We start from the raw sequence: 25,578 nt of genomic DNA, 5'->3' as shown, positions 1-25,578 counted from the left end.
CATATCCAATAAGTCCAAATCAAGATTATTATGGAAACTGGTAACTGAAACATTGGAAAGGTTCATGGTAACCTATCACTGGAATGTACTATACCACCAAAAGTGAAATTGCCACAACATTTGGCTTCCAACCTGGATTGCCAGAAAGTCTGTTTGACTAGATTTCTGACTTCCCCAATGACATTTTTTTCCAAACCAAAGGTTTCATTTTGTATTCCACACTGTTTTCCACATCTCACCTGATCACCAGCATCTGAAATGATAGTTGCTTCCATGCTGCTATGGCCTTGTGAATTTTGAGCTTCTGGAGAAATAACAGATACGTTTTTCAAAAGTAGATCATGATGGCTCAGATTTAAAGTAGTACAGGTTGTCCTCGGGGAGATATGGTGTAATGTCAGGTGACCACACAGACTTAAAACAGTGATTGTGGCAGTGCCAGCTGTATTGTTAGGTAAATCTCACATGGTCATAGCATCCTGTGGTCGTGTGATCACCATTTGTGACCTTTTGCCAACTTCTTGCCAATGACTTTGCTTGTCAGAAGCCAGTAGTGAAGGTCACAAATGATGTTGATGTGACTGCAGGATGCTGTGATATTGAAATTGAGAGGGCCAGTTGCCCAAAACCCAAATCAGAATCACATGACCATTCGGACACAGTCACAATTATGAAGATCCATCATACTTCCCCCCTCCCTCAGCACTGCGGTAAGTTTGAGAGGTCTTTCAGTAAAGACTATGTGTGGAAGGAATACTTCTCTATTGCATCCCCTTGATGACAAAACCCTTTAGTTTTCCCTGTCTCCAAGAACCTGATACCAAAGGTTGAGGGGTATACCAAAAATTTAGGGTTTCATTATGAACAAAAAAGGAGATGAAATGCCAAAATTTTCTATGCATGAAATATTGTTGTTGTTGTTGCTGCTGCTGCTGTTGTTATTATTATTATTATATTTATTTCCTACCTATCTTGCCATTTGAGGCAACAAAAAAATCTTTAGTTATAACTAAACTAACAAAATATTGAGCAAATAATTCAGAAACATGCAGGGTTATATTTACCTGGAGATCTCTTGGGAAAAGGATTGCCTTCTGTCGGAGAAAGGGGAGGAGGGCAATGACATGCGATAGATTTTGTCTCATTCATAGATTTTGCCTCATTCATGGGTGAAACCAAAAGGGGCTGAGTGATTTTCTCCTAGAGAAGGAAAATATACAATAGTGATGAAATAAATTGCTGGCTATTACCTTCAACCTTCCTGAGAAATTTGTGGAACAAGCTTTCCCTTGAGATCTGGCAGGCCACTATATTTCCTTAAATCAGCAAAGAACTGGCATTTCTCACAGGCACTGGGATGGTAAGATTGGAGCCCAGAGACCAAAGAGATTAATAGTTATTGTTATGGATTGGGTGCCTGGTTTTTTTCTCTTCCTTTTTGAATTGGTTTATTGTTTGTGTTTTTAATACTGAAGTTCGCTACCCAGAGTTGCACATTACAAGAGGGCTGGCCATATACATCTTAGAAATAAATAAATAAATCCTGAAATATGAAGCAACCATTTGAAAGCACACGTGACTCCCAGAGGAGTCCTAGAAGAATGTGAGCTGTCCAATGGTTAGCATTAGTTGTTATGTAGGGACTCAACTTTAAGGCAAGTTTGCTCGTCCTTTGGAAGTACAAAGGACCTTGCACCAAAGGAGTTTAGAAATAAAGCAAAGGACCAAGATAGCTATGATAGGGCATTGCAAAGAAATATTTAATTTAGATGTTTCAAGTATACTTCCGTTGCATTTCCAATTTTCTTTTTTGCCAAGGGAAATTCAAAATGAAGCAAATTGATCAGAAGGTCTTTTTCCCACTGCTATTTTGTGAGCTCAGCCTATTCATTATATTGGAAAGTTCCTCTTTATTAACAATTATTATTCAAAATGCTTTAGGAATACAATTAATTCATGCAAATCTCCTGGGAGCAGCCCAACCAACTGAAAGAGAGAGAAGCCAGATCAATGTGGGAAGAAAGAACTGATATACCATGAACATCACTAGGGCTGACACTTGTTGATACAAAACATCTCTCTTCATTTTTCAATGTTTTCTTGGACAGTAGAGTGCCTGTAATAAAAACTGTAGCCACATCTGGCCAGCCTGTTCAGTGTGGCGCTACTAAATTTATTCAATCTTTCCTGAAATATTTGAAGGGGGAAAACTCAATGGAGGGAGGAGTACTTCTGAAAACTCCTAGGTTCTCCTAAGCATGACCATCTCTCCATCTTATTCTTAATTACACCATTTTACCTATAACTGCTGTAGCACACATCGTCTGAGTTAATTATTTTTATTTTCTAATTGCCTCTCCCCCAAAGAAACCTAATTATATGTCATCTGGCTGTAAGTTTACTTCAGAAAGTGAGAAATGACCAAACTAGCCGAGAAATTGAAAGTTAACTTCCAAGCCAAGAAACACAATATTGTCTGAGAAAACCTGAGGATCGATTCCTGAAGACAAGTTTCAGGGATAGACAGTTCCCGGGGCCTTTTCTGTTGGTTCTTTTTCTTCCTCCTCTAAAAAACCATTTTCTTCTTCCCTCCTTATTCTCTGCTATTCTGGTTCTTGTCATAGAATTCTAAATAGGATTTGAATCCTAAACTTTGAAGCAAAAAAAGGCAAGATGTCTCATTTCTCTTAGTTATTTTAAAAGACAACTTTGGTCCTATTTAATACGGCAAGTACATATTTTTCATCACGTCTCTGATATCCACTGAATGTTAGGATAATCCTATGTGACTGGATCATAAATTTTCCAACAACACTACTTTATTCCAATACACCTTCATGTCTCCTTCAACCTCATTCAAATGCATCTCTCAAGTCTGGGTAACTATACAAATATATTCATGTAGGATTTGGGGGCAACAATTCTTACCAACTCAATATTAGATCCATATCCCTGGTTAGTTAAGGCCTCCTGGCAAGGGATATATGGTTCAAATCCAGGCAGTGATTAATTCCTGACAAAGTGGGTGGTTCCGCCATTTCTTAAAGAACTGGTGGTCCAGCCCTACTTTCTGGAGAATTTTCATCCAGTCTCTTCCCTTTGTAGGGAAGGTTGTTGAGAAGGTAGTTGTACTGCAGTTTCAGAGGCCCTTGGAAGAAGTGAATTATCTGGAGTCTTTTCAATCAGGGTTCAGGCCTAAGTATGGGACCAAGTCAGAATTGATCATACTCTTGGATAACCCCTAGTGGGAAGAGGATGGAAGTAGTGGATCCATCCTAGTTCATCTTCACCTCTCAGCAAGAGGATGATATCCTTCCGGATTAGTTCCAGGAACTGGGAATGGGGAAAAATGTGTTATACTGGTTCTCTTACTTCCTCTAGCATTTGTTTCAGTCTGTGTTCATTGCAGTACAGAGGTGTCACAGGATTCAGTATTTCCTCCCTTCCTGTTCAACATCTAAATGAAGCCTCTGAGTGAAGTCATCCAACTGTCTGGGATGAGGTACCATGAGCATACTGGTGGTATTCAGTTTTATATCTCCACTTCAGGTTGCTGAATAATCTCATGGAGATTCTGTCTCAGTTCCTGGAGCTGTGATAGCTTGGGTTGAGTGCAACAGGCTTCAAGTCAACCCAAGCAAGACTGTGTGGCTTAGGTATTTTGGACCTCCTAGATCTAAGGATCCTCCATCTTTTGTCCTGGATGGGATGGTACTGCCTCTAACAGCTGTGGGGGTCCTCTTGGATTCAAGGTCAAGGAGCAGGTGGTAGCCACAGTTACCATATCACTACTCTTTGAGCTATTTTGGCTACTGATTTGCTTCTAGAAGCAATTAAAGGTACTTTAAAGCCCTTCCTAGCTTGGGATCAAGTTACATATGGGAAAGTGTTTTCCTGGTTGTTTCTACCCTTCCTGCCCAATCCAGCAACAGAAATATGCTCTGGATCTCATCAACAAAGGAATGGCGGTTGCCAAGGAGTTGAAGAGTTTTTCTGCTGTGGCATCCACCCTTTGAAACATCTTCCCTCCAGACGTTAGGTTGGTCCTGACTCTTCTGGTCTTGCTTTTGTGCCTGAACCTAAGGCTCTGGGTGTATTTGGAACCTATCTCTTGCTTGTGTTAATGATTGTTTATGATTACAGATGATGTCTTTTTTATCTTTTGTATTATATGTGTTTTATTTAATTTTAGCTATTTTTATTGTAAGCCATCCAGAGTTACATTTGCAAGAAGGGCAGTTATATAAAGCAACAACTTTAAATACATGTAATCCTTATTTGCCACTGCTTTCTTTTGAATCTTTTCTGACTTCCCAGTTTAGCTTACAGCCCCAAAATTTCCTAGTGGTTTCCATCCAAGTGTTAACCAGGTTCAACCCAGTTTTCTGAGATTACTCAAGATTGCCCAAGTGTTGCCTGCTATTGGTATCAGTAACTGCATTATTAACGATGTTATTATCCCCATACAATAAAAGTGCAAAGTAATCAATAAAAATAAGCAAGTATTTCTTTATCTCTAGGTACTGAAGAAACAAAAGGAATGAATGAAAAGAAATGCTAGAGAAAAATTAACCTGAAGCCAGGATAGGTGGAAGAGAAAAGAATCCAATAAATCCTTAACAACATCATAAATATTAACGAAACACTCACAGTGGGAACTGGAGGTACTATACGGTACGTACAAAGTTGGAAATTGAGGTGGGAAAGCAAACAGACAAAGACTGAGATGAGGGCAGTGGAAGAGAAGACGGCCAATACAAGAGACAACACATGAATAATGCATCTGTGGATTTTTATTTAGACACACCAACTGCAGGGTGCAAGAAGGAAGAAAGAATGTTCCTTCATGTGAAAACCTTTCTGCACAAACAAGAAATGTCAGAGAGGATCCTGCCAAGTTTTCACTTCAGCATGCTGTTTTTCTATCGGCAAACAGACTGTGGCGTTCATTTTTACTTACAGTTGTTCTTTTTTTACTTGGGTTCATTAGGGGCGCTCTAAAGTTTGATCTTCACAGTAGCTGAAAGTGATACAATCTGACAAAAGCTTTACTATTTGATTCTGTTGAGCATACAAGGTAATCCTTAAACTTTTTGTGTGTGCGTGTCAGATAAAGCTGTCAGTTCCAGCGTTTCCCTTGTAGTTCAGTCTTCCCCTCCCCACCACATAAGCCTCTAGCAGATATAATGCAAGATTCCCAAAGCCCCCAACAACTCCAGTATCTTACTGGTTTCCTACAAAACGCAAATATGCTGTGTAAGCAATAGTGATCCCACTTTTTGTATTCAGTCTTCCTAAAATGGTAGATCTAGGATAATATTTTCAAGCTGGGGTCCTTGGATGCTTTCAGAACTGCTATCAGTTAAAAGACCATTCGTGGTAGCTCCTGCTGTTCTGCTAGATTCTGCTGCTGCTGAGAAACACTAGATTTTTCTGAAGACACATTGCTGAAACCACCACTACCACCCCCAAAAAACCCCAAACTCTTTCTTCTAAAAAATGGAGCCTTTGTTACCTGAGAAACTGAAGCAGTTGAGTCCAAAGAAACAACTGGATTTTTTTCAGAAGTTTCTTCATCTTTATTTGCCTTGGAACGGAACCAACGGAACCAGCCAAAACCAGTAGTCTGGAGGGATACAAAATCTTGAGTGAATGTATAAGTATGAAATTATTAACTGATGCGAAACTGTTAAAACAGAAAAAGGGTTAAAGCTTTCTTTTTGTTTTTAAAAAATGTTTAATAATTTAAAAAAAAAATGAGTGGAACATGCTGGGCTTTTCTTCTTCTAGACATAGAAGACATTGAGTCTCTGATCCAGCCATAAGCATGCCATAGGGCTTATTGTGTAAAATAGTGTAAGAAATTATGAAGGAGCAGGAAGAACTGGAATCTCACATTTTACTGTTGAGAATATGAGCCTTCCCCCAACCTCATCTTCTTCATCTACAGTGGTTTTTCATTCCTGTAATTCTTCTTCTGGTCCAGCATTATGTTTTCAAAAGAACCCAATTAAATGTTTCTGAGAAGCTCACATGTAAGCATGGAAACAAACTAATTTCCCTGTTGTTTGTCCTCATACCTAATCTTGAATGGCATGTTGATTCTGAACATGAAAGATCCATTAAACTTCCATAGTCTGACTCAATCTGTTCTTACTTCATCTAAGCCTTATTCTGAAATCATATATAAGTATATTTTACACTGGTTCCATGATTGGATGGTTTCGAATGGCAATAGTGGGAAAGAGAGATCTACCCCTTACCTGCTACAATAGGGAGCATCTCTCTTTCCTGTTTAATATTTATGTAAACTGCTGGGAGAAGACCTCTATCAGTTTGGGATCAGGTATTGCCATTTTTCTGATTATACCCAGATAGGCGTCTCTACTCTGGCCAAGCTGGTGATATCAGGATATCATGGGGACCTGAAGGCTGTATGGATTGGGAAGAAATAGATTAAAGTTGAAGCCCAAGTAAATTGAGTTACAGTTTGTCCAAAAACATATGGCAGTGGTTCTCAATCTTTTCTTCGCCACGGACTTGCTTTAAATACCTTTTCAATCAAGCAGAACAGAGCTGGAAGGAACCTTGAAGGTTTTCTAATCCAAGCCCCTGTTCAAGCAAGAGACCCTATACCCTTGATGGTGAACCTATGGCACGCGTGCCAGATGTGGCACACAGAGCCCATTCTGTGGGCACGCATGCAGTCACCCCAGCCCAGCTCCAATTGCGTTTCTCCTTTGTGTTTCACTCAATTAATTCCAGCTTCTTGTGAAAGAAAAAGATCTCACAAAGTTGGAATTGATTGAGTGAACTTTTTCACTCATGCGCTTCACAATGGAGGAGAAGAGATCCTGTCCTCCTCCTGAAGCCCATTATGACGCACAGCCACAATGCAACCCTGTGTCGACTCGGCTCAGAAAAAAAAAGCAGTTACTTTTCCTGCAGAGCTGCCAGTGTTGAGATGCCCCGCCTCCCCATCAACCAGCTGGGCTTCTTCAGGCACTTAGCTTGGCCACCTATTAGCTCCACCCCACCCTCTGCCTTAGCAAGTGGCGTGCAAAAGTTCGGCCGGGCTCCTCAAGAGATGGAGTTTGCAAGGGTCGATCTAGCACCCTTGCTGCTGGCTACAAGACAAACGTTCATTCTCAGCTTTGAGATTCCTAGTTGCAATGGGCAGCATAGCTAGGTTCGTCCCCTGCACCGATCTGGCAGACAAAACAGGAAAAGGTGGCAGAGAGAAACAGTCCCGTTGCCAAGGTACGTGCGGGTCGGAGGGGAGCAGAAATCCCAACTTCAGCCTCCTGGTGTGGGGCTGTGGGCAAAGGCTGGAAGGAAGCACCACTGGCTCACTCACGCTCTTTCCCTCCCCAGCCTAGCTTGGTGCAGGTGGCAACGCAGCTCACATTGCTCTTTCCAAGCCCACTGTCGGTGAAGCTGGGTGCTGGTGAGGACTGGCTTTTTGCCTAGCTTTGTCCGGCTGTCGGGGGGAAAACAGATGGAGACCTGGGGAGGAAGCCTGCATCAAGCTAGACTGGGAAAGCTGGCTGCGAGAGGAAGCCAGGTGAGCCAGACCCAGATGCTTCCTGAGTCCCCTCGTCCCAGAAGCAGCAACCTCGCATTCTCCCCTCTCTGCTAGCCTCCTTCTTCGCATGGGATCACCCAGCAGCGGGAATGGAGAGGGAGGAGGGGACGGCGTTCCTGCATGCTGCCATTTCTGTGTGGAACTCTCCCCTCAATGCTAGCGGCCATCACTGCCCCCTTCTCCCTCTCCGTTCCCACTGCTGTGCGATCCTGTGCGAAGAAGGGGGCTAGCAGAGAAGGGAGAGTGCGAGGTTGCTGCTTCTGGGACTCGGGGATTCGGGAAGCATCTGGGTCCACCTCACCTGGCTTTTCTTCTTCTCACAGCCAGCTTTCCCAGTCTAGCTTGACACAGGCTTCCTCCCCAGGCTCTCGTCCATTTCCCCCCCAACAGCCGGATAAAGCTAGGCAAAAAGGTAGTCCTCACCAGCACCCAGCTTCACCGACAGCAGGCTTGCAAAGGGCAATGTGAGCTGCATTGCCACCTGTATCAAGATAGACTGGGGAAGGAGAGCAAGCACTGAGGAGACCGCGGAGGAGGGAAGCCAGGCAAAGGGGTGAGCGAGGGCCATCCGCAGCATGCTGGGCCTGGCTGACTTTCTAAGCCTGCCAAAAGCAGGGAGGAAGGGAGAGAGATCCAATATAACCTCTGTGTGTGTGTGTGTGTGTGTGTGTGTGTGTGTGTGTGTGTGTGTGTGTTAGAGAGAGAGAGAGAAAGAGAGGGGGGAGAGAGGGAGAGGGATAGAGAGAGAGAGAGATCCGATATAATCTCAGAGAGGTTGTTTTTTTATTATTTGATTTATATGCCGCCCTTCTCCGGAGACTCAGGGCGGCTTACAGTGCGTTAAGCAATAGCCTTCATACTTTTGTATATTTTATACAAAGTCAGCTTATTGCCCCCACAAACTGGGTCCTCAATTTACCTACCTTAGAAAGGATGGAAGGCTGAGTCAACCTTGAGCCTGGCAAGATTCGAACTTACTTTAATTGCAGACAGCTGGTGTTAAATTACAGTGCCTTGTCTGCAGAGCTATCCAGGCTCCTATCCAGGCTGAGTTATATCAGGGCTGAGTTATATCAGCGTATCCAGGCTGAGTTATATCAGGGCTGAGTTATATCAGCGTATCCAGGCTGAGTTATATCAGGGCTGGCAGCAGTGTGCTCTCTATCTCTCACACACACACACAAACAGGTTGGATCTTTCTTTCCTCCCACTCCCCTCTCCCGCCACACCCACCAGAGACCCCTGGATTCCCTCCCCAACCCTGCCTGTCTCATACAGGCACCATCCACATGAGTGATGTAGGATTGGCCATGCCCACTCAGTCACATGACCACCCCCAACCACGCCTACCAGGTCATTAGGAAAAACCTGTTGTTAAATTATTTGAATCCCACACTGGTAGTAAAACCTTATTATTCAGGTTAATTTGCCATATTGGCACTTTGCGATAAATAAGTGGGTTTTGGTTTGCAGTTTGGGCACTTGGTCCCTAAAAGGTTCGCCATCATTGCCCTATACCAGTTCAGACAAGTAGCTGTCCAATCTCTTTTTAAAAACCTCCAGTGATGAAGCACCCACAACTTCCGAAGGCAAGCTGTTCCATTGATTAATTAGGACGTTTCTCCTTAATTCCAGGTTGCTTCTCTCCTTGGTTAGTTTCCATCCATTGTTTCTTGTCCTGCCCTCTGGTGCTTTGAAAAATAAGTTCACTCCCTTCTCTTTGTAGCAACCTCTCAAATACTGGAGACCACAGACCATGGCCACAGACCACCAAGACTGAACTCAAGATTTAATTATAACATTTCTTCTTTGCGGACCCCCTGGAATGACATCAGTGTCCCCCAGGGGTCCATGGACTGCAGGGGTCCGTGGACTGCCATATAATGCCTCTCTCTGAACCAGTGATAATTCTGGAAGAGATAGTCCTCCCTTTGAAATAACAGGTCTGTGATTTGTGAATCATTTAGACTCATGGCTATTGTTGGATAGATAATGGGAGATTATAATTAAGGGCCTTTGCTCAGCACTGACTGGTGCATCATTTGAAGCTCTTCCTGGAGGAGGCCTTGAGACCCTGATTCATGCCCTTGTCATGTTCCAGTTAGATTTTTGCAAAGCAGTCTAGACTTCAAGACTATTCAAAGACTACAACTGCTCTAATTTATCTATTACAGAATGAGAGTCATTATTCAGACTTAACACTGGGGCTTAGGGCTCTACATTGGTCACCAGCAGGTGTCAGGTACAATTTAATATGCTGATTTTGGCTTTTAAAGCCATTCATGAACATGTATTTCAAGTAAATCAAATCCATTCAGTTTCTGCATGATGAACAGTGACAATTAGGCTTCCTCCCTCATATAAGGACCATGGAAAAGGAGGAGACTTTGTCAATTGCATTTACCCTGTTTATCAACCTCCTTTCAGAAATCCAGATGACTCCATTGCTTGCGATTGACCTTTTGAAAAAAATTATTTTTAAAAAAATGTATAAATACACATACAGGTTAAAGCAAATAGATACAAATAGTAAATAAGTAAATCAATGATGGCCTCTTTTGCTAGATCTAAATTGATTTTCTCAGAACTGAAGCCTGCATAATACACACTGGAACGTAATAAATGAAATATATAATACGGCTTATTTCTTAGTTAATATGAATTGGCTGCCACAATGCAGTTATGTGTTGTATGAATTTCAGCATGGGTCAATTGCCTACAATGATCCCACCATCTTCAAGGTAGAACAGAATATAATCCTAGCATTCACAACTGCATAATTTTCAGATAATAACAGCCGAAATTTCAACAAGATTGCCTCACCTTCACTACCTCTTGCTCTATATTCTCCACTAATTTCTTCTCCGATGAGGTTTCATCCTGGGAAGCTTCTGAGGACTGAGGTGGATCTTCGGAAAGGGTTATTGTGGAACTCTCAGAGACAGTCCGGGTTCGTGCATTGAAAATGGCCTGGCATCAAAGAGAAAACAACAGCACAAAGTAACCTGAACAGAGCAGGTCCATAGAAACAACTAAATGATAGTTTTGTTTGTAGCCTAAACCCATAATTGGTTTATCATCCTATTTGTAAGACAAATCATTGTTTCCAGTCCTACAACAAATCAATACTTTTAAAGATGGAAAGTGGAAGATAAGTGACTTTCTCAAGGCCAACTAGAATTTAGTCTTAGTATTCAAATTTCACACATCCAATTTCATCACAGAACTGCTGCTTTTTATAATACATGAGTCACTAGTGGGATACACGAAATTGGAATATCTCAATTCAGTGTTCCCTAATTTTAAAAAGCAGAATCAGCAAGACAGGTGGCATATATATAAGAGCTAGTTTGGTGTGGTGGTTAAAGCACTGGTCTAGAAACTGGGAGACTGTGAGTTCTTGTCCTGCCTTAGGCATGAAAAGCAGCTGGATGATTTTGGGCCAGTCACTCTCTCTTAGTTCAACCCACTTACCAGGGTAGTTGTTGTCAGGAAAATAGGAGGAGAAAGGAGTATTAGATATGCTTGTTACCTTGAGTTGGCTATTTATAAAAGTTATGAGGGGGAATTAAAATCAAATGAATAATAATAAATATGCCATAAGACTTATTAAAGGCTTATTAAAATTGCCCACCTGGATGGCTTTGAAACAATAATTAGTCTAGGATTGCTATGTTTGCCAAAAAGAAGGGGGGAAAGTCTTAGTTCTGACTCCTGGATCCTGCCACCATCATAGATCTTCTTCTCCCTCTCTCACCTGATGTTCTGGAATGTGTTTCTTTGGATCACCAGGAAAATGGTCCAGACCACAAGATTCCACAGTCTCCCCTGCAGGCCAAACAAAATTTCAGAGCACTATTCGAAATTGAGCTCCCGTAAATAGTGGAATAATATCCAAAGAACACCCTCATACCCTAGAAGCAGCTCTGAGCAACTAAAACCTCTGCCTTCTGATAAAGATACATTGCTATATATGGAAGGAGGCAGACAAAAACAGGTAAGAAACATTTTCACCAGGGGTGGGTTCTACTTACCTTTATTACCGGTTCACAGCGGGGCCATACACAAGCGTTTTGATGACGTTGGGGTTGGTGGGCGGAGCCTCCCGCCAGTTTTACTACTGGTTCTATAGAACTGGTGTGAACCGGGGGCAACCCACCACTGATTTTCACGTTCAAACCTTTTTCATTCCAATTTTATTTGGGAGGAAAAATAACACACTTTCTGCTATGATGATTACAGCTCCTTCATTATTTTACAAAAAATGTTAAACAATGTTAATTTTTCCTCATGTATCACTGTGTTAGGTATGGTTTTGTTACAATGGCTGAGCAGGTGAAATAAACTTTCTGATAGACCTATGAGGAATTTAACATTTGGTCTAGCATTGTAATGGTATCATTGTTTACAGAAGCTTATGACACAAATTTCAAATACACAGACACAAACACACACTCTCTCATGCAGTACCCCTTCCATTTGACTTTCCCTGTTTTTTGTTTTTTGTTTTCTCTCTCAGATGAAAAGCAGCACTGACATCCCATGAAGCAGGAGTGCTGAAGAATTTAGAAAAGAGGAGGAGAGAGCACGCCCTCTCCTGGCCAAAAAAAGTCAAGGCTTTTTTTCCCAACCTGTTACAGTATTTCTGTGTTTGTTTTTAATACCTGGGCTACTAATCCAGGAGCAGAAAGGAGGAGATACTTGTCTCTTCCTTCTGTCCTTTTCTTAATAAAACTCTGCTCTCTGAACTCTCATATTTTCATCGGCCTCTGTTTGGAGACATTCTGTAAAAGAAAAATAGGATTTGGGGCCTGGGCGAGTAAAAAGAAAATGCATATATTTCACAGCAGGACCTGGCTCTTCATTTATAAAGCAACAAAAATATCAAACCAGTGTGATTAATGTCACATCTATTTTAGCCTTCAGTTTAATGTGCTTTTAGAAAGCAGGCAAACAAAAAAAAGGGTCTCATTGTTCCTTAGCAGCTCTTTTGTTAGACATTTCCTGAATCCAATCTGTGACCTGATTTCCCTACATAATTTCTTTCTCCTAGAAGCAATCACAAATGTCAACTGAAGAGCAAGACAAATGGTACTGTGGAGAAAATAAGGTGTACATGGACTGGGACTAATGGCAAAGAGGAATTACCAGCATGTATGCCCAGTGGTAATTATAAATAAATAAATAAATTGGAGGATCTCCTTAGCTCTTAGGAGCAAAAGACACAGAAAGAACCATCATCAGCTCAGAGATTAGTGTATATCTACCTTCACCCAGAGTGCCATTTAGATCCAAGCAAGAACATACAGGAATAGTTTGGAAATTGGCAGATTTATTGCAGTACCATCTTTGGAAATAATGAAATGGTTATTAAACAAGCATGATAGTGCTGAGTAGAAGATAGAGGAGCTAAAATAAGATCATTTTTATAACAGTAGGGTATTGTTATTGTTGTTATTGTTATGGTTAATCTTCAAATCGCAGATTTACAGTCTGGGACTGATAAAAATGTAACAGTTTTAGTACTAACCAAGAATTGTTAAGGTAGTTAAAGTTAAGTAGGCAGTTCCAAGTAAGGTGGGCTTTTTTGCAAAATCAGGATATTCAGATCCAATAAGTTGAAAATTCCTACGTATCTAGGCAGCCCTTTGGGTATTGCTCCAAGGACTCTTATTACTATTGGTACAACTATTGATTTCTTTCTCCATAATTGCTCAAATTCAATTTGCAAATCACACTATTTTGTTATTTTTTCTAGCTGTTTCTCTTCAATTTATGTATCACCTAGTATTGCAATATCAATAAACCAGACTTTTTTCTTTTCCACCATAGCAATGTCAGGCGTGTTGTGGGCTAGATGTCTGTCTGTTTGGATCCAAAAATCCGACATTATGCAGTATAAGTTCAGGGAATAAAAACACCAATAGGTTTTACAAGTTTATGGAACAGCCCCAGGATTTCAATGATTTGCTGTAAAAGAGTTGAGTAGAAAAAGACTAACTAAAGTGGAATGGAGTGATACGGGCATGTGGATCTCTGGCCTGCATCTCCCTGCTTAGATATTTCTTATTTTCCTGTCTTTGGGAAGGGTTTTCATCATACTATTTTCTCCCATTACACAGTCTTCAATATTACCCATAAAAATATATCATCCTTCTCTCTCAAACAATCCATGTCTTTCCTAGCTACCCTGAAATCCAAAGGATTAGCAAATGCTCCTGTCTTTCAAAGAGCCTTTGGGGTTTAACATCAAGATAAGGATTGTCTTCCTGCCTTCTGCCATTCAAAGCTTAAAAGAAATTGTTTAATGCATAAATACAGCTTGGCATTATCAACAATATTTGTGAAAAGAGACAAGCTTGAAATTAGTTATCTGAATTGAGTTTTAAATGTAGAATTTCACTTGTCTAATTTAATTATTTCTAGATCATTACAATCAGCAGAGGGAGAATATGGTGGTTTACCAAATGTACTTAAAACTGAAATGCTACTTAAAATTCTTCAGTTGTCTTGTGTTCTATTCTTGAATGAACAATTATTTCTCTTCTTTTGTGCTTTCCTTAAGTAGTATATAAAAAAGGTAAAGGGTCCCCCGCACATGTGTGCTAGTTGTTTCCGGCTCTAGGGGGCAGTGCTCATCTCTGTTTCTAAGCCGAAGAGCCAGCACTGTCCAAAGACACCTCCGTGGTCATGTGGCCGGCATGACTAAACATCGAAGGCGCATGGAGCGCTGTTACCTTCCCACCAAAGTGGTCCCTATTTTTCTACTTGCACTTCACTCTCTACCCCTAACGTCCTTGCACGCCACTAGAGGACAATAAGGTGCAATAGGAACAAACGGTAAGTGTGGCCCTATAGTTCCTTACAATTAAAGTCAACTAACAGAACATCATGGATAACTGCTGCAGAAGCACCCATCTTTACCTGATGGCTGTTTCAGATGTGAGGAAGGATCATTTGAAAGACCTCCTGAAAACAAAGTGGAATTTTGATCATTTTCTGCTGAACAAGCCTCTAAACTGGCAACTGTCCTCTTTGAAGGATGTCCATGTCCAGAATAGATATGCAACTGTTGATCCACATCTGGTTGGTGCCCACTTGAATTAACAGGTGATGGATGACTACAAGGATGATGCTCTAGATTCTCCCAGCATACCTCAGCTTGTGCAAACTGAAAATGAGGAGCCAAACCTGATAATCCAAATTTGAATATTAGTATCATTCCCAACTGATAGATAAGAAAAAGAGGCCAGGAATTAATTATCTTATTAAGGTAAAAAAAATTGCACTCTTAAATGGGTTAATTTAAAAGAAGATTGGCCTTGTAACTATAATTTGTAACCATAACCATTGAAAGGTTTAAATTTCTAGAAAGCATGTCTAAGATCAGACTGCAAATAGGATTATCTCTTCCACCAATAATTCTCAGGTACAGTGCCTCTATGCAAAACTGGTGGATATATTTAAAAAAGCAAATAGCTCACTGAAAGATTTGTGAAATGTAGAAAAGAGAGGGAGAACAGAATTAGATTCCAAAAAGCAAATTCATTCTTTTCAGAAGCAACCTTCTTTATACTGCCATTCTCCTCATCTCCAAAAAAGCCATGGCCAAAAGCTATTGTTTTTAGAAGGCTTTAGAAGGGTCACAGTATGACTAGAGTTAGGAGAAGTGTAGTCTTGTGAATTTCACTGTTTCCTTCCATCTCTCAATGGTAGCATTATGGCTTACTGATTCAATAAGATACATTCCTAGACAAATACATATGCAATTATAGCTGCAGACTTTCAATATAAATCCCCTTTTCCAAGTGGCATGTATACTTGAAACCAACTCAGTTCTCAAATGTTTCAAATCAAACTTGAAAGAGTTTAGTTTGGTTTAATCTGATGCATTTTAGAATACACCTTCTGGGTACACCTGCCACAATTTGTTCTTTTGTTCTTTTACCTGATATTGATCCATTGCCTCTGAAAACCTCTGGCTGGGTGGATGTGGTGTTGGGAAACCCTCTTTGATCCTTAAATTAGATAAAGAGAAAACACACATAAAATCCAAATCCTGATAATGGTATAAACTCTGGGGCACCAGGTAAGTAAGTACAAAACAAAAACCCCTACTATAAAACCCTCAATTTCAACAAGTCAGAATAATATATTTACCGTATCTCTTTGTTTATTTAGTTACTTATTCATTCTAGGTATATGACTGCCAGCTTGCCAAGCAACTCACAGTGGCTAATATAGGTTAAAACATTAAATGCAAAGAAAATATAAAGAATAAGTCATTGGGAAATGAAATAAAATAAATAAAAAACACACTGCACTAGGAATTAGACACACAACATTAATAATTTCAATTTCTATCTCTAAGGAAGGAAACAGAGCACTAGCACCTGGGCGTTATTTTACCCCATTTATGGGTATTAATATGAGCTGAGCCAAGGTGGCACAGTGGTACTGCAGGCTACTTCAACTGACTGCTAGCTGCAGTTCAGCAGTTCAAATCTCACCAGCTCAAGGTTGACTCAGCCTTCCATCCTTCCAAAGTGGGTAAAATGAGGACCCAGATTATTGGGGGCAATATGCTGACTCTGTAAACCGCTTAGGGCTGTAAAAGCACTATGAAGTGGTATACAAGTCTAAGTGCTATTGCTATTAGTTACTCCATACATGTTTGCTATTTCTAGCTACATAAAGGAGTTTCTACTTGTATTGGCTTTTGAATCACTTTGCCTCTACAGTCATTCCTATTTGAAGACAAGGAATCTGAATCTGATGATAAAGGTTGAACACTGACATCCTTTGATATTAATTCAAATTCTGAGTTTGGGGCTGCTGGCAAACATCCAGTTTGACCATGTTTCTGGAAATTCCTGAAAATAAAAAGATTGCTGCTTTTTAAAATTAATCTGATGTCACTCCACCTACCACCTCTGGAGCAATGGCAGTTTATAAATCTTATGAACGAATGAAATAAGTAAATAAATTACTTATTATTTATTTTATTTTACTTATTTACTTTACTTATGTAAATAGGATATTGTTTCCCGTTTGGCTTGTTCTGACCTTCTTTTTAATCATCTAATTTGATGCACCTTTGAGATCTTGGGAAACCAATGCCATGCAGGTTAGGACTAATTTTATTATATAGTATATGTACAACATGGTGTGTATGTGTACTGTACATCTATTGGAAATTCATTTTGCAGCTTAGACCACTTTTTCCCCACTAGGTTTATAAATAGTGATGGCAGCTCTATTATGTGCCAAGTTATATTTCTCCAAACAATTCAAAACACTGCATGGACAGATGCCTATCTAAATTCTTTATTGTAAACACTGATCCAGATACATTAATAAAATAATCTAAAAGCAATCATCAATTTCTTCTGAAAGTTTCAGTAAATCCGGATCACAAATTATAGCAGATGCCAAAATAAAGTATCTGCCACTATATATTCATTATATGAGGGTTACAATATTTCAAGGGCAAGACTCTGGCATCTCATTGGTACCCAAGCAAATTTAAATATTTGCAACTTATCAGGGAAATCCAATTCCTTCTAGTCTATATATAGCTCTAAGGATTCCACATTCCCATGAAATCTTGCCTTCAATTTGGGCATATTGTGTTTCTGGATCTGTGGATGTTTTAGAAAAGGCTTTTAACTTCAGCTTCCTTTTAAGTTTTTGGAGCATTCCTCCTCCTCCTCCTATTTCATAGCTGCTGTTGTTGGGCATTATAATAATAGAATGCTGGTTGACATTGTAGAATACCAATAACAGGGTTTCAGTTAAGAGATGCTTGACACATCTAAAAGCTTTATCTTGTACCTGTCCCCACCATCAAATGGTTTATTTTGAGCAGTATATTTAAAGTTAGTTTGATAAAATCTTCGGTCAAATGTAGAAATCTTTTAAAATACTGCACCATGCCCCCAATCTTGCTAGTTCTATTAAAGATAGTAAAGCTTCCACTATATTTGGATGTGGGCTTATTTCATATTCATTTCTGCAGTGTCCCAGATATGTAAACTCTTCCAAGCATCAGAGGTATTTACATTATGTTTGTTCTATTTGAAAATTACAGCTTTTACAGGACTAAAAGTTTGGGCAATCTCAGTCAAGTCCATTGACTTATGCTTTTAGACTAAGTTGCTATTCCTGAAAATCAAAATATCTTCCAAGTGCTGTAGATGTTTTCCACTGTAACAACCCAAGAGACCTAAAAATTCCAGTTTGTCTTTTAAAGAAAATTCAACCAAATGATATAATTCAACCTAAGATGAGCCTAATTTACTGGCAGGCTTTTGCAAATCATGGAAGATTGCTGTTTCTCTCTGTTCATGACTTTGTGCACTTTTTTAAAGCTCTAAATACATACAAGCTCTGCCAGTCGTCTTGGCATGCATTAGTTTGCTACAATCATTTAGTTACTCCACATTTAACCCCCTTTTCCAGTTCTGCTTTCAGTTTGGCAACAACTCTGGTATCATTCTGGCCAGATGAACTGCCTAGGCAAGAACTCTTTCTTTAAGCTCTAGTTTATTGAAAGAATCTTCATGGTTTCTTTTTCCTTGCAAGACTCTATGTTGTTTTTCCTCATAAACATACTATGTCTATTTCAACAGATGCTTCTCTGTCCATTTACATTCTTTGCCTCTGTGCTGGTTACTAACTATAAAATACTCCTAGGAAGCCTAATTTCTTGCTGCCAAAGATGTTGTAGTCAGTTGGAGACAATGCACTCTGGAAGCTTTTTAGACAACTTCTGAAAACCCATTTTCTTTAGTTTGTATATCAGTTTTAAACACACTGCACAGCTGTTGGTCTCCAAGACACTTCTCATGATTTGGCAGAATCATCAAGCTTGCAATTGGTTCTCAAAAAAAAAAAATCCTCATTATATTTTGCATGTATTCTCACTTTAGAATGCAGCTGTGATCTCTTTATCTATATTTGTAACATTCAGCAATTTTAGCATGACATTCTAAATGACCCCTGTGCGTGTCCCTTCCCACAACAAGTACTTCTAAAGCCCTTCTGTTAAATTACTGTAGGTTCTTTGACTGTGGAATAAAGTTTGTCAAACCAGACTTTTTGTCTACTTTCCTTCTGTAACAGGATGGGGCAAAGAGTGGGCAACGTCCCCTATAACAAGAATGGGCAACTTTTAGGGATACATCAAGCCTTATATGTATATGTTTATATACACTATAAAGGTGATTTACTCCAGGATTGATTATGAAAGTTTAAGAAGAAAGAGTTTAAGGGACAAACCCTCCAAAACCAGTTTTAAATCTTTCCAGAATTCCCTTTTCAATCCCTTTTATTAAAAATAAGATATGAATAGTTTGGCCCCAGCGGTCTTGAGACCAGAAAAGATTGATGAAAGACCTAGCCAAGCAAAAAATTTTGCTTTGTAGATTTGTTTGGATGGCTATGCTTTTTAGCAAACTTCTACCGGCCTCTTTAATAATCTTGCTCTTGAATAGCTCCAAGCGTCTTCAATTTGCACTCCCCTTATTAAAATTAAAACAGTTCCAGTAAAGCCTTGGAAAGTGTGTGAGCTACCCAGAGTCACATGTGGAATGTAAGATGGGTGGCTATATAAATTGAGCAAATAAATAAGCAAATAATAAAGTTCACAATGCCTAGAACTAACCAGTCTGAGGCAGGTAGTTTCATTTCTGCAATCTTCAAACGTATCCATTTTCTTATGCAGCCATCTTAAATCTAAATATTCTAGGTTTGTCAGTATCAAAGAGTGGTGTAAATACCAGGAATACAAAGTGGTATCTTGTCTTGTGTCCTCAAGCATGGGAGGCCTGTCCAACTGCACCTTGCTACCCCATTCCTTGTTCTGCCCCTTTAAAAAACCTGATTGTGGAATATAGGGCTCTCATGATTAGGCTGCAAAAACCCAGACAACCCACTAGAGGACAACAATGAATTTGAGTTTTTGATATCGCTTTGCTGCTATGTGCAATTTAGATTTTTACAGCCCAAACATGTAGCCCAAACAAAGACTCTACCTGGAAATATGCCAGAAGAGCAGCACAGAGGAGTAATAGAAATGTCAGGCTGAAATTGATCAGTCCAATCTTCTGCAATGTGCAGGAAAGTCAGTCAACCTCCCCAAGAGAGATCTTGAAATCTGCCAGAAACAGAGAATCTTTATCTTTATATGGAGATCCTTCTATTTATTTTACCACTAGGAAGCTTTTCTTTACATTTAAATGAAATTTAGAGAGGGAGGGGAAGTGTTAGTGTTACTGCTATTCCTGCCACCTTCTCCTCCATGGCCACTCCTGAGCCTTGGAAGCTATATTTGCTTCTTCATCAATCAGTGTTAGCTGCTCCCTTTCTTTTCTCACCCTTCCCTTTCTTCCTGACTGTGGTGAAACAACGGGAGAGAAAACAGGCAAATCTAAATAATGGATAGACATGACCAAAAAAAGAGATACAGAAACTTTAGCACTTCTCTGGATTTTTGCACCACTAATGAGAGATTTGTCTTTAGATCCAGAAAGTTATGCCTATACCCCTGGCAAACCCCAGCTGTCTTGTGGATCTCTTGGGCACCCAAAGCTCATCAAATTTTCTCAAGAGAAACTAACCACCTTACTAGCAGCAGCAGAAAAGCTCAGGCATTTAAAAATCTGCACGATCTGCGCTTCCATAGCATAAATGGTAGTGCACATCTAATTTTACCCTTCTCTTGCATTCTGGTTGATGGCCATTCAGGAACCTGTTTCCAAACAGGGCTATTAAAATCAAATCCACCTGCAAATTACAGGACTTCACATGACTGAAGAGCTACTTATGCTGAGAAGCCTGTATCACTGCAGAATGGCTAAGAGTTCCAACTCCTATTTTTCTTTTCATATTATAAAAGCCAGAGACTTTTAGTTAAACAATTCTTTAGCTGATTTATTTTTAAATAAATATATGAATTGCTTCTCTCTCCAACTAACTCTGCCTCTGTTTTTCTTGGGAGAGGTTCTTCCTTACCACAAATATAAAAAAATTGACTCCTCCTTCCCTTATTCACTGCATAGGATTACATTTCACTATAGAGCTCCATTGTAGTGAAAATAAAATATAGTATGTGTCTATGACAATCTGAACCACTATCAAAATAATTAGGGTTAGGGTTAGGGTTAGATTTCACACTAGGCAGGGCAATAAATCTTAGTTCACCAGAAATCTAATCCCGTATTCAGGAGCAGGAAGTTATATACAGAAGAAGTTTCATAGACAGGTGGCTAGATAAATTACTTTATTGTAGTCAACTTAGAACACAGAAATTAATCAGACTTGGTTTGCTTATGTGTGTTTCTATATATCTAGTGTGTATCTATTCCAGGATTTAAATTTTACATCTTTTCCTCCTGCCTGTTTAAGTCAGTGGAAATTTTGTCATCCTCTTCCTAGCCTTGAGAATGAAGGACGCATATTAAATGTTGACATAACAATTCTGACTGACCTAAGCATCAGTAAGTTCCCACCTCCTCAGCTTCAGTCCTTATAAAGATTGAAAAGGAGTCAATCCTTTGAATTGAACTAGATTCCTGGTGACTAAATGGACCCACCCATGAGGATTTTTTGGCAACAATATAAAAGCAGTTTGCCACTTTGACTATCATCTCTAACCTACAGCCCTGAGACTTTCTGGCTGGCTCCCATCAAAGTATGAATTAAGTCTGGTTCCACTTGACTTTTTTTTTTAATCAGTCAACTAGATATTGTGGTATGTAGATTCAATTAAAAAAAAACACCCTAAATTCCAAGTCTGCCTGGCCCAGAATACTGAAGTCCAGCTCGGTTTAAAACTAATACATTCAATGAATGACAATTAAATAAAAAACGGAAAACCTATAAAGAAAACACAGTGGCTGCATCAAGCCAGATACTTGGCAGACCCAGATCTTGACTTTCATCCCTGTGTTTGGGAAAATAAGAATACTTTTCACTGATCATCAAGTGGTCTAGTTGTTAAGGCACCAGGCTAGAAACGCAGAAACTTCAATCATGAAAGCCAGCTGGGTGACTTTGGGCCAGTCACTCTCGCTCAGCCTAACCCACCACCCAGGGATGTTTTTGTGGGGAAAATAGGAGGAGGAAGGAGTGTTAGATGTGTTCACTGTCTCTATAAAAATAATAAAATTGGCATAACAAAAAAATAATCAATTCTAGTAACATGTTGATTTCAGATTCAATTCAATCTGCGTGCCAGAGTCACAAAATCACATATCAATCTATTTGCAAGGGCACACCATCCCATAATTCTTACCTCCCACTGTTGACAACGGGCTCTGAGTTCAATGAGCCAATCTGATTCCAAATCCATCTCATATTCTGCCTTCTCCAGGAGCCGTGGGTCAGAGAACTTTAATCGGTCTGCCAGCTGTTCCATTGGAAAGAGAAGAATTAGTAACCAAGCTATTAGAGACTTTTTAAGTTGCATGACAAAGATTTTTTTTTTTTAAATGAAGCAAATAAATTGTGGGCAGAGGAGAATCTAGCAACAATCTTTCACTCTATAGACATTGCATTGCCTTCAGTAGAACTATTTTTCTGATACTATAAAACCAAGGGTTGTATTCTATTAAAAACTTTTAAGACTTTGATGAGCAAATAAAGGGAGGGAAACAGAAAGTGACTAGAAAAGTCCAGCTTTTATTGATCCTTTATAAGACCATCTCTTTGTACAGTATGTGATTGAGTTTGTTTGGGTGTGTTTATTTTAGGTTCTGTTTTTTGGAGGACTAAATTTAAATATTTTCCAAAGATGGTAACTCACCTTTCATAAGCAATCATGAGGGTCTGTTAGAAAATAACCCAGGCTGCAGCTATAAATATTAAATATTAAAATCAGCTCGGTTGCAACCTGGGTTATTTTCTAACAGAACTAGAATATGACCTCAAGCCAGGAACTACATTTTAAGAATCTGAAAAGTGAATAATACCACATTATACAGGCAGGCAGGGCTGGGTGGGTGGGTGGAATCATTGAAGCCTTTATTGATCGATAAATTTAGGGCTTAAACTTCTGTTTTCATCTGCTTTGCATTAATATTGCAAGAAACTGTGCCTTAGTTTCCAGACATACAAAAGGGATTCAGGGATTACAAATATATTTATTTATTCATATCCAATCTTTGTTATTTTTATAAATAACTGATACTCCTAGAATTATTACTCCTACTACAAGTTGCCCTATTTGCCCTTAAACCTTGTCTAAAAAAGAATGTGCCAGCTCATTTTGCTTTTAGTATAATCTAAAATTAATATCAAGCTTTGCTAATAAGAACGAATGCTGTTTTCTCCTTCTGCTTTCTGCTTTGCAAGGAGTCGTATGTTCTAATTAGTGAGGGAAACAGCTCTTAATATACTGGCATCATTCACATTTCCAAAGAGCGCTCAGCCATGTTGCTTTGTCACAGTATGCCTTAAAATGTATCTTTTGCACAAATTAATTTAAATTGCCTGAAAACAGCTTCCTGGATTCTCAGCTTAATAAGATTGCATATTGAAGATAAATCTCCCACCATCTCCTTTACTGCTCCTAAAAGCATCTTTCTCTTTTGCCCTGTTTTTCAATTTATATCACACCAGAGGAAAAGGAGAGTGTTGCTATCTCCTTTTAAAATAATGCTGAGATATTATGTTGCTGGATGGATTTCCCCCCCCTAACATCTGGATTTTTCATGCTGGTGTCTGAAGTTTTTGTCACAACAGCACCCTTTGCACTCATCTCATCTAAGATCTATTTGGATTAGGATTGTGCCTAGTGGTTTATTTCCCCTTTAAATTTTTCCTGTGTGTTATAAATGTTTTTCAGCAGAATGAAATAAAAGGAGGAGAGATAAGAACTGGTTTAGGAAGTCTACAGGGAGGGGAGAAGAGTTCCCCTTAGTTCCTTATCTGCTGGAAATGGTAAATAACGTTTTTCCCTTGCTCTGTTGGATCACAGTGCCTGTAGGAGCTTACAACTTCCTTCCTTCCTTCCTTCCTTCCTTCCTTCCTTCCTTCCTTCCTTCCTTCCTTCCTTCCTTCCTTCAAGTAAAATATAGTTCTAATTCTGAAATGGTAAACAACCAGCTGTATGGAGGATAAAAGCCTGGGGTGCATGCCACAAACAAATACACTGGGCATTTTTAGAGTAAACAAATGAAAAATGAAACACCCTCTCAGCCACCTTCTGCAACCTCTCTTTCTGAGAATGTTTTTAATCTTATAATCTCTTTGAAAAAGGAACAAAAACATTGTCCCTCATTTGCAGAGTAAAGACCTTTCCTGAACAAGAAGCAGAGTTCAGCACAACATTCAAGCACAACATTTATACCTTGAACAATTCAAAGGAAGAAAATGTGTCATACTAACATTAAGAAAGTCAGACAGCTGCATTTGTACTCCTGAATTTAATATTAATTGTAGTAATGTAGCATGACATTTACTCTTATGAAAATGGCTATTAACACGGTTTTTTGTTTATGAGATTAATTAGGTTGGACCATTTGATTGAGTGCTCCAATGGGTTCATTAGCACCAAAGTCCTCGCTCGGTTCTTACAAAATGATTTGTTGTATGGCAGCACTAGTTCTCTCAAAAGGCAGGGTGAGGCCCTTGCTTCAGAAGGTAATTCAGGCGGGCTGAAAATTGTAGGCTTCCTCTCCAGTTTCTCTCAAAAACAAACAACGAACAGTCACCAATAGCTGTTGTGCCAGCCATAGACATATCCCAAACAAATAGGGCCAATAACGTATTCTTTGAAAGGTTTCCTTATAAAGAGAGAGAACTATTGTGAAGGACAGCTAGCTTTCTACTGTTGTAGGAATACAGCAATACAGATCTCTGAAGCAGCCAGGTGCTCCGTGCTCTCACACTGAGGAAACTTGCAACTTGTTCTCTAAGGTAGCTATAGGAAACAATGCAAAGCACCCACAGTCCTCCTGAACACACTCTTAAGCCAAACATTTGGAGGTCACTTAGCTCTGGTTTTGGTAGCAACATAACTTTCACCACAATTGGCAGGGTACATCTGGAGAACATGTATATTGTTGGGATTGACATAGAATACTTAGCTGTGCTTTACAAACATCTCCAACCCACCTTCCCATCAAAAAGAAGCCCCTCTCTGATGTTGACCCCAGGTACCACATTTTACTCGGTTACTCTTGCAAATGCTACCTGCTCATTTTGTTCACACACACACATCTCCTATAAAGGTAAAAACAGAGAGAGGAAGCTTGGATCCAAAGTTGCTTTTACCTTTTAGATTACTTTTATTATGCAGAACCAGTCAACAAATGGCACCTTATCCCTATATCTATGTTACTCTTTGCCAGAATACACATCACACTTGCAACCATCATCTCCAAATCTGATTCCTATGAGCAGGTTATTCATGTCAGCTGCTCCTCTTGAGAGATATATTTCCTGATACAGGTCAAAGATGCTTCTCAGATTGAAGGGCCTACAGCCCTTCATATTAATGTGTTTATGTGAAGGAAACACAAATGAAGTAAAATATAAATTTCATCAGATGAAACATTAGACAAATTAGGCTGACTCATAACTGCTGTATTTGAAATATGCAAAGTACTTTTTTGTAATTTGTGATGTTTTAATATTAAGAGGAGTCATTTCTTTTGAGTTGGTATATAACTGAATCAATGTTAGGGGAAAGGCAGAGGCTTTGCCCTGGACAGACATAATCTTAGCTACTGCTATTCAAGTGAATAAGCCCCCATTCATGATTTCACTGGAGAAGCAGCTTATTTTGAACAGTAATTATTTGGCTATTTTGACATATGTCATGGTAACCTCTAGGACAGATTATTGAAATTATTTGCCCTTGAAGACTCTGTGAATCAATTCAAAATACAGCAGGGAGTTGTTTGAGCATATTACATTTGTACTAAAGGGGTTTCAAAGAATAAACTGTAATCAAATGCAATTTTCTTGCTTAAGAATTGTGGACAAAA

The 25,578-nt window shown here is 39.4% G+C and overlaps 1 protein-coding gene and 1 long non-coding RNA gene across 6 annotated transcripts in view; one reads left to right on the top strand and one right to left on the bottom strand.

Annotated features, from left to right (window-relative positions):
* Positions 1 to 25,578, bottom strand: part of SEC16B (SEC16 homolog B, endoplasmic reticulum export factor) — a 76,126-nt gene that overhangs the window by 1,596 nt on the left and 48,952 nt on the right. For 2 of the 5 annotated variants that reach the window (XM_087890148.1, XM_087890147.1), the window contains exons 18-25: positions 21,882 to 21,995; positions 15,534 to 15,603; positions 14,510 to 14,776; positions 11,343 to 11,413; positions 10,409 to 10,555; positions 5,516 to 5,626; positions 1,065 to 1,200; positions 240 to 304 (exon numbers count right to left, since the gene is read on the bottom strand). In XM_087890148.1, coding sequence (XP_087746274.1) covers positions 240 to 304; positions 1,065 to 1,200; positions 5,516 to 5,626; positions 10,409 to 10,555; positions 11,343 to 11,413; positions 14,510 to 14,776; positions 15,534 to 15,603; positions 21,882 to 21,995 — 981 coding nt within the window. Of the gene's footprint in view, positions 1 to 239; positions 305 to 1,064; positions 1,201 to 5,515; positions 5,627 to 6,254; positions 6,433 to 10,408; positions 10,556 to 11,342; positions 11,414 to 14,509; positions 14,777 to 15,533; positions 15,604 to 21,881; positions 21,996 to 25,578 lie in introns of those variants that run through there. The other 3 variants (XM_034409731.3, XR_015733199.1, XM_087890150.1) reach the window with 3 other exon arrangements.
* On the top strand, positions 513 to 6,146 carry LOC117661172 (uncharacterized). Its single transcript, XR_015733200.1, has 2 exons — positions 513 to 710; positions 4,521 to 6,146. It is a non-coding gene; the product is annotated as an uncharacterized LOC117661172 (long non-coding RNA).

Source organism: Pantherophis guttatus, chromosome 3 (genome assembly GCF_059756535.1).
Source record: "Pantherophis guttatus breed Tessera chromosome 3, ASM5975653v1, whole genome shotgun sequence".
In the NCBI taxonomy this organism is placed as follows: Eukaryota; Metazoa; Chordata; class Lepidosauria; order Squamata; family Colubridae; genus Pantherophis; species Pantherophis guttatus.
Note: the sequence above shows the minus strand (reverse complement) of the source record. Positions and strands in the feature narration are given on the sequence as shown.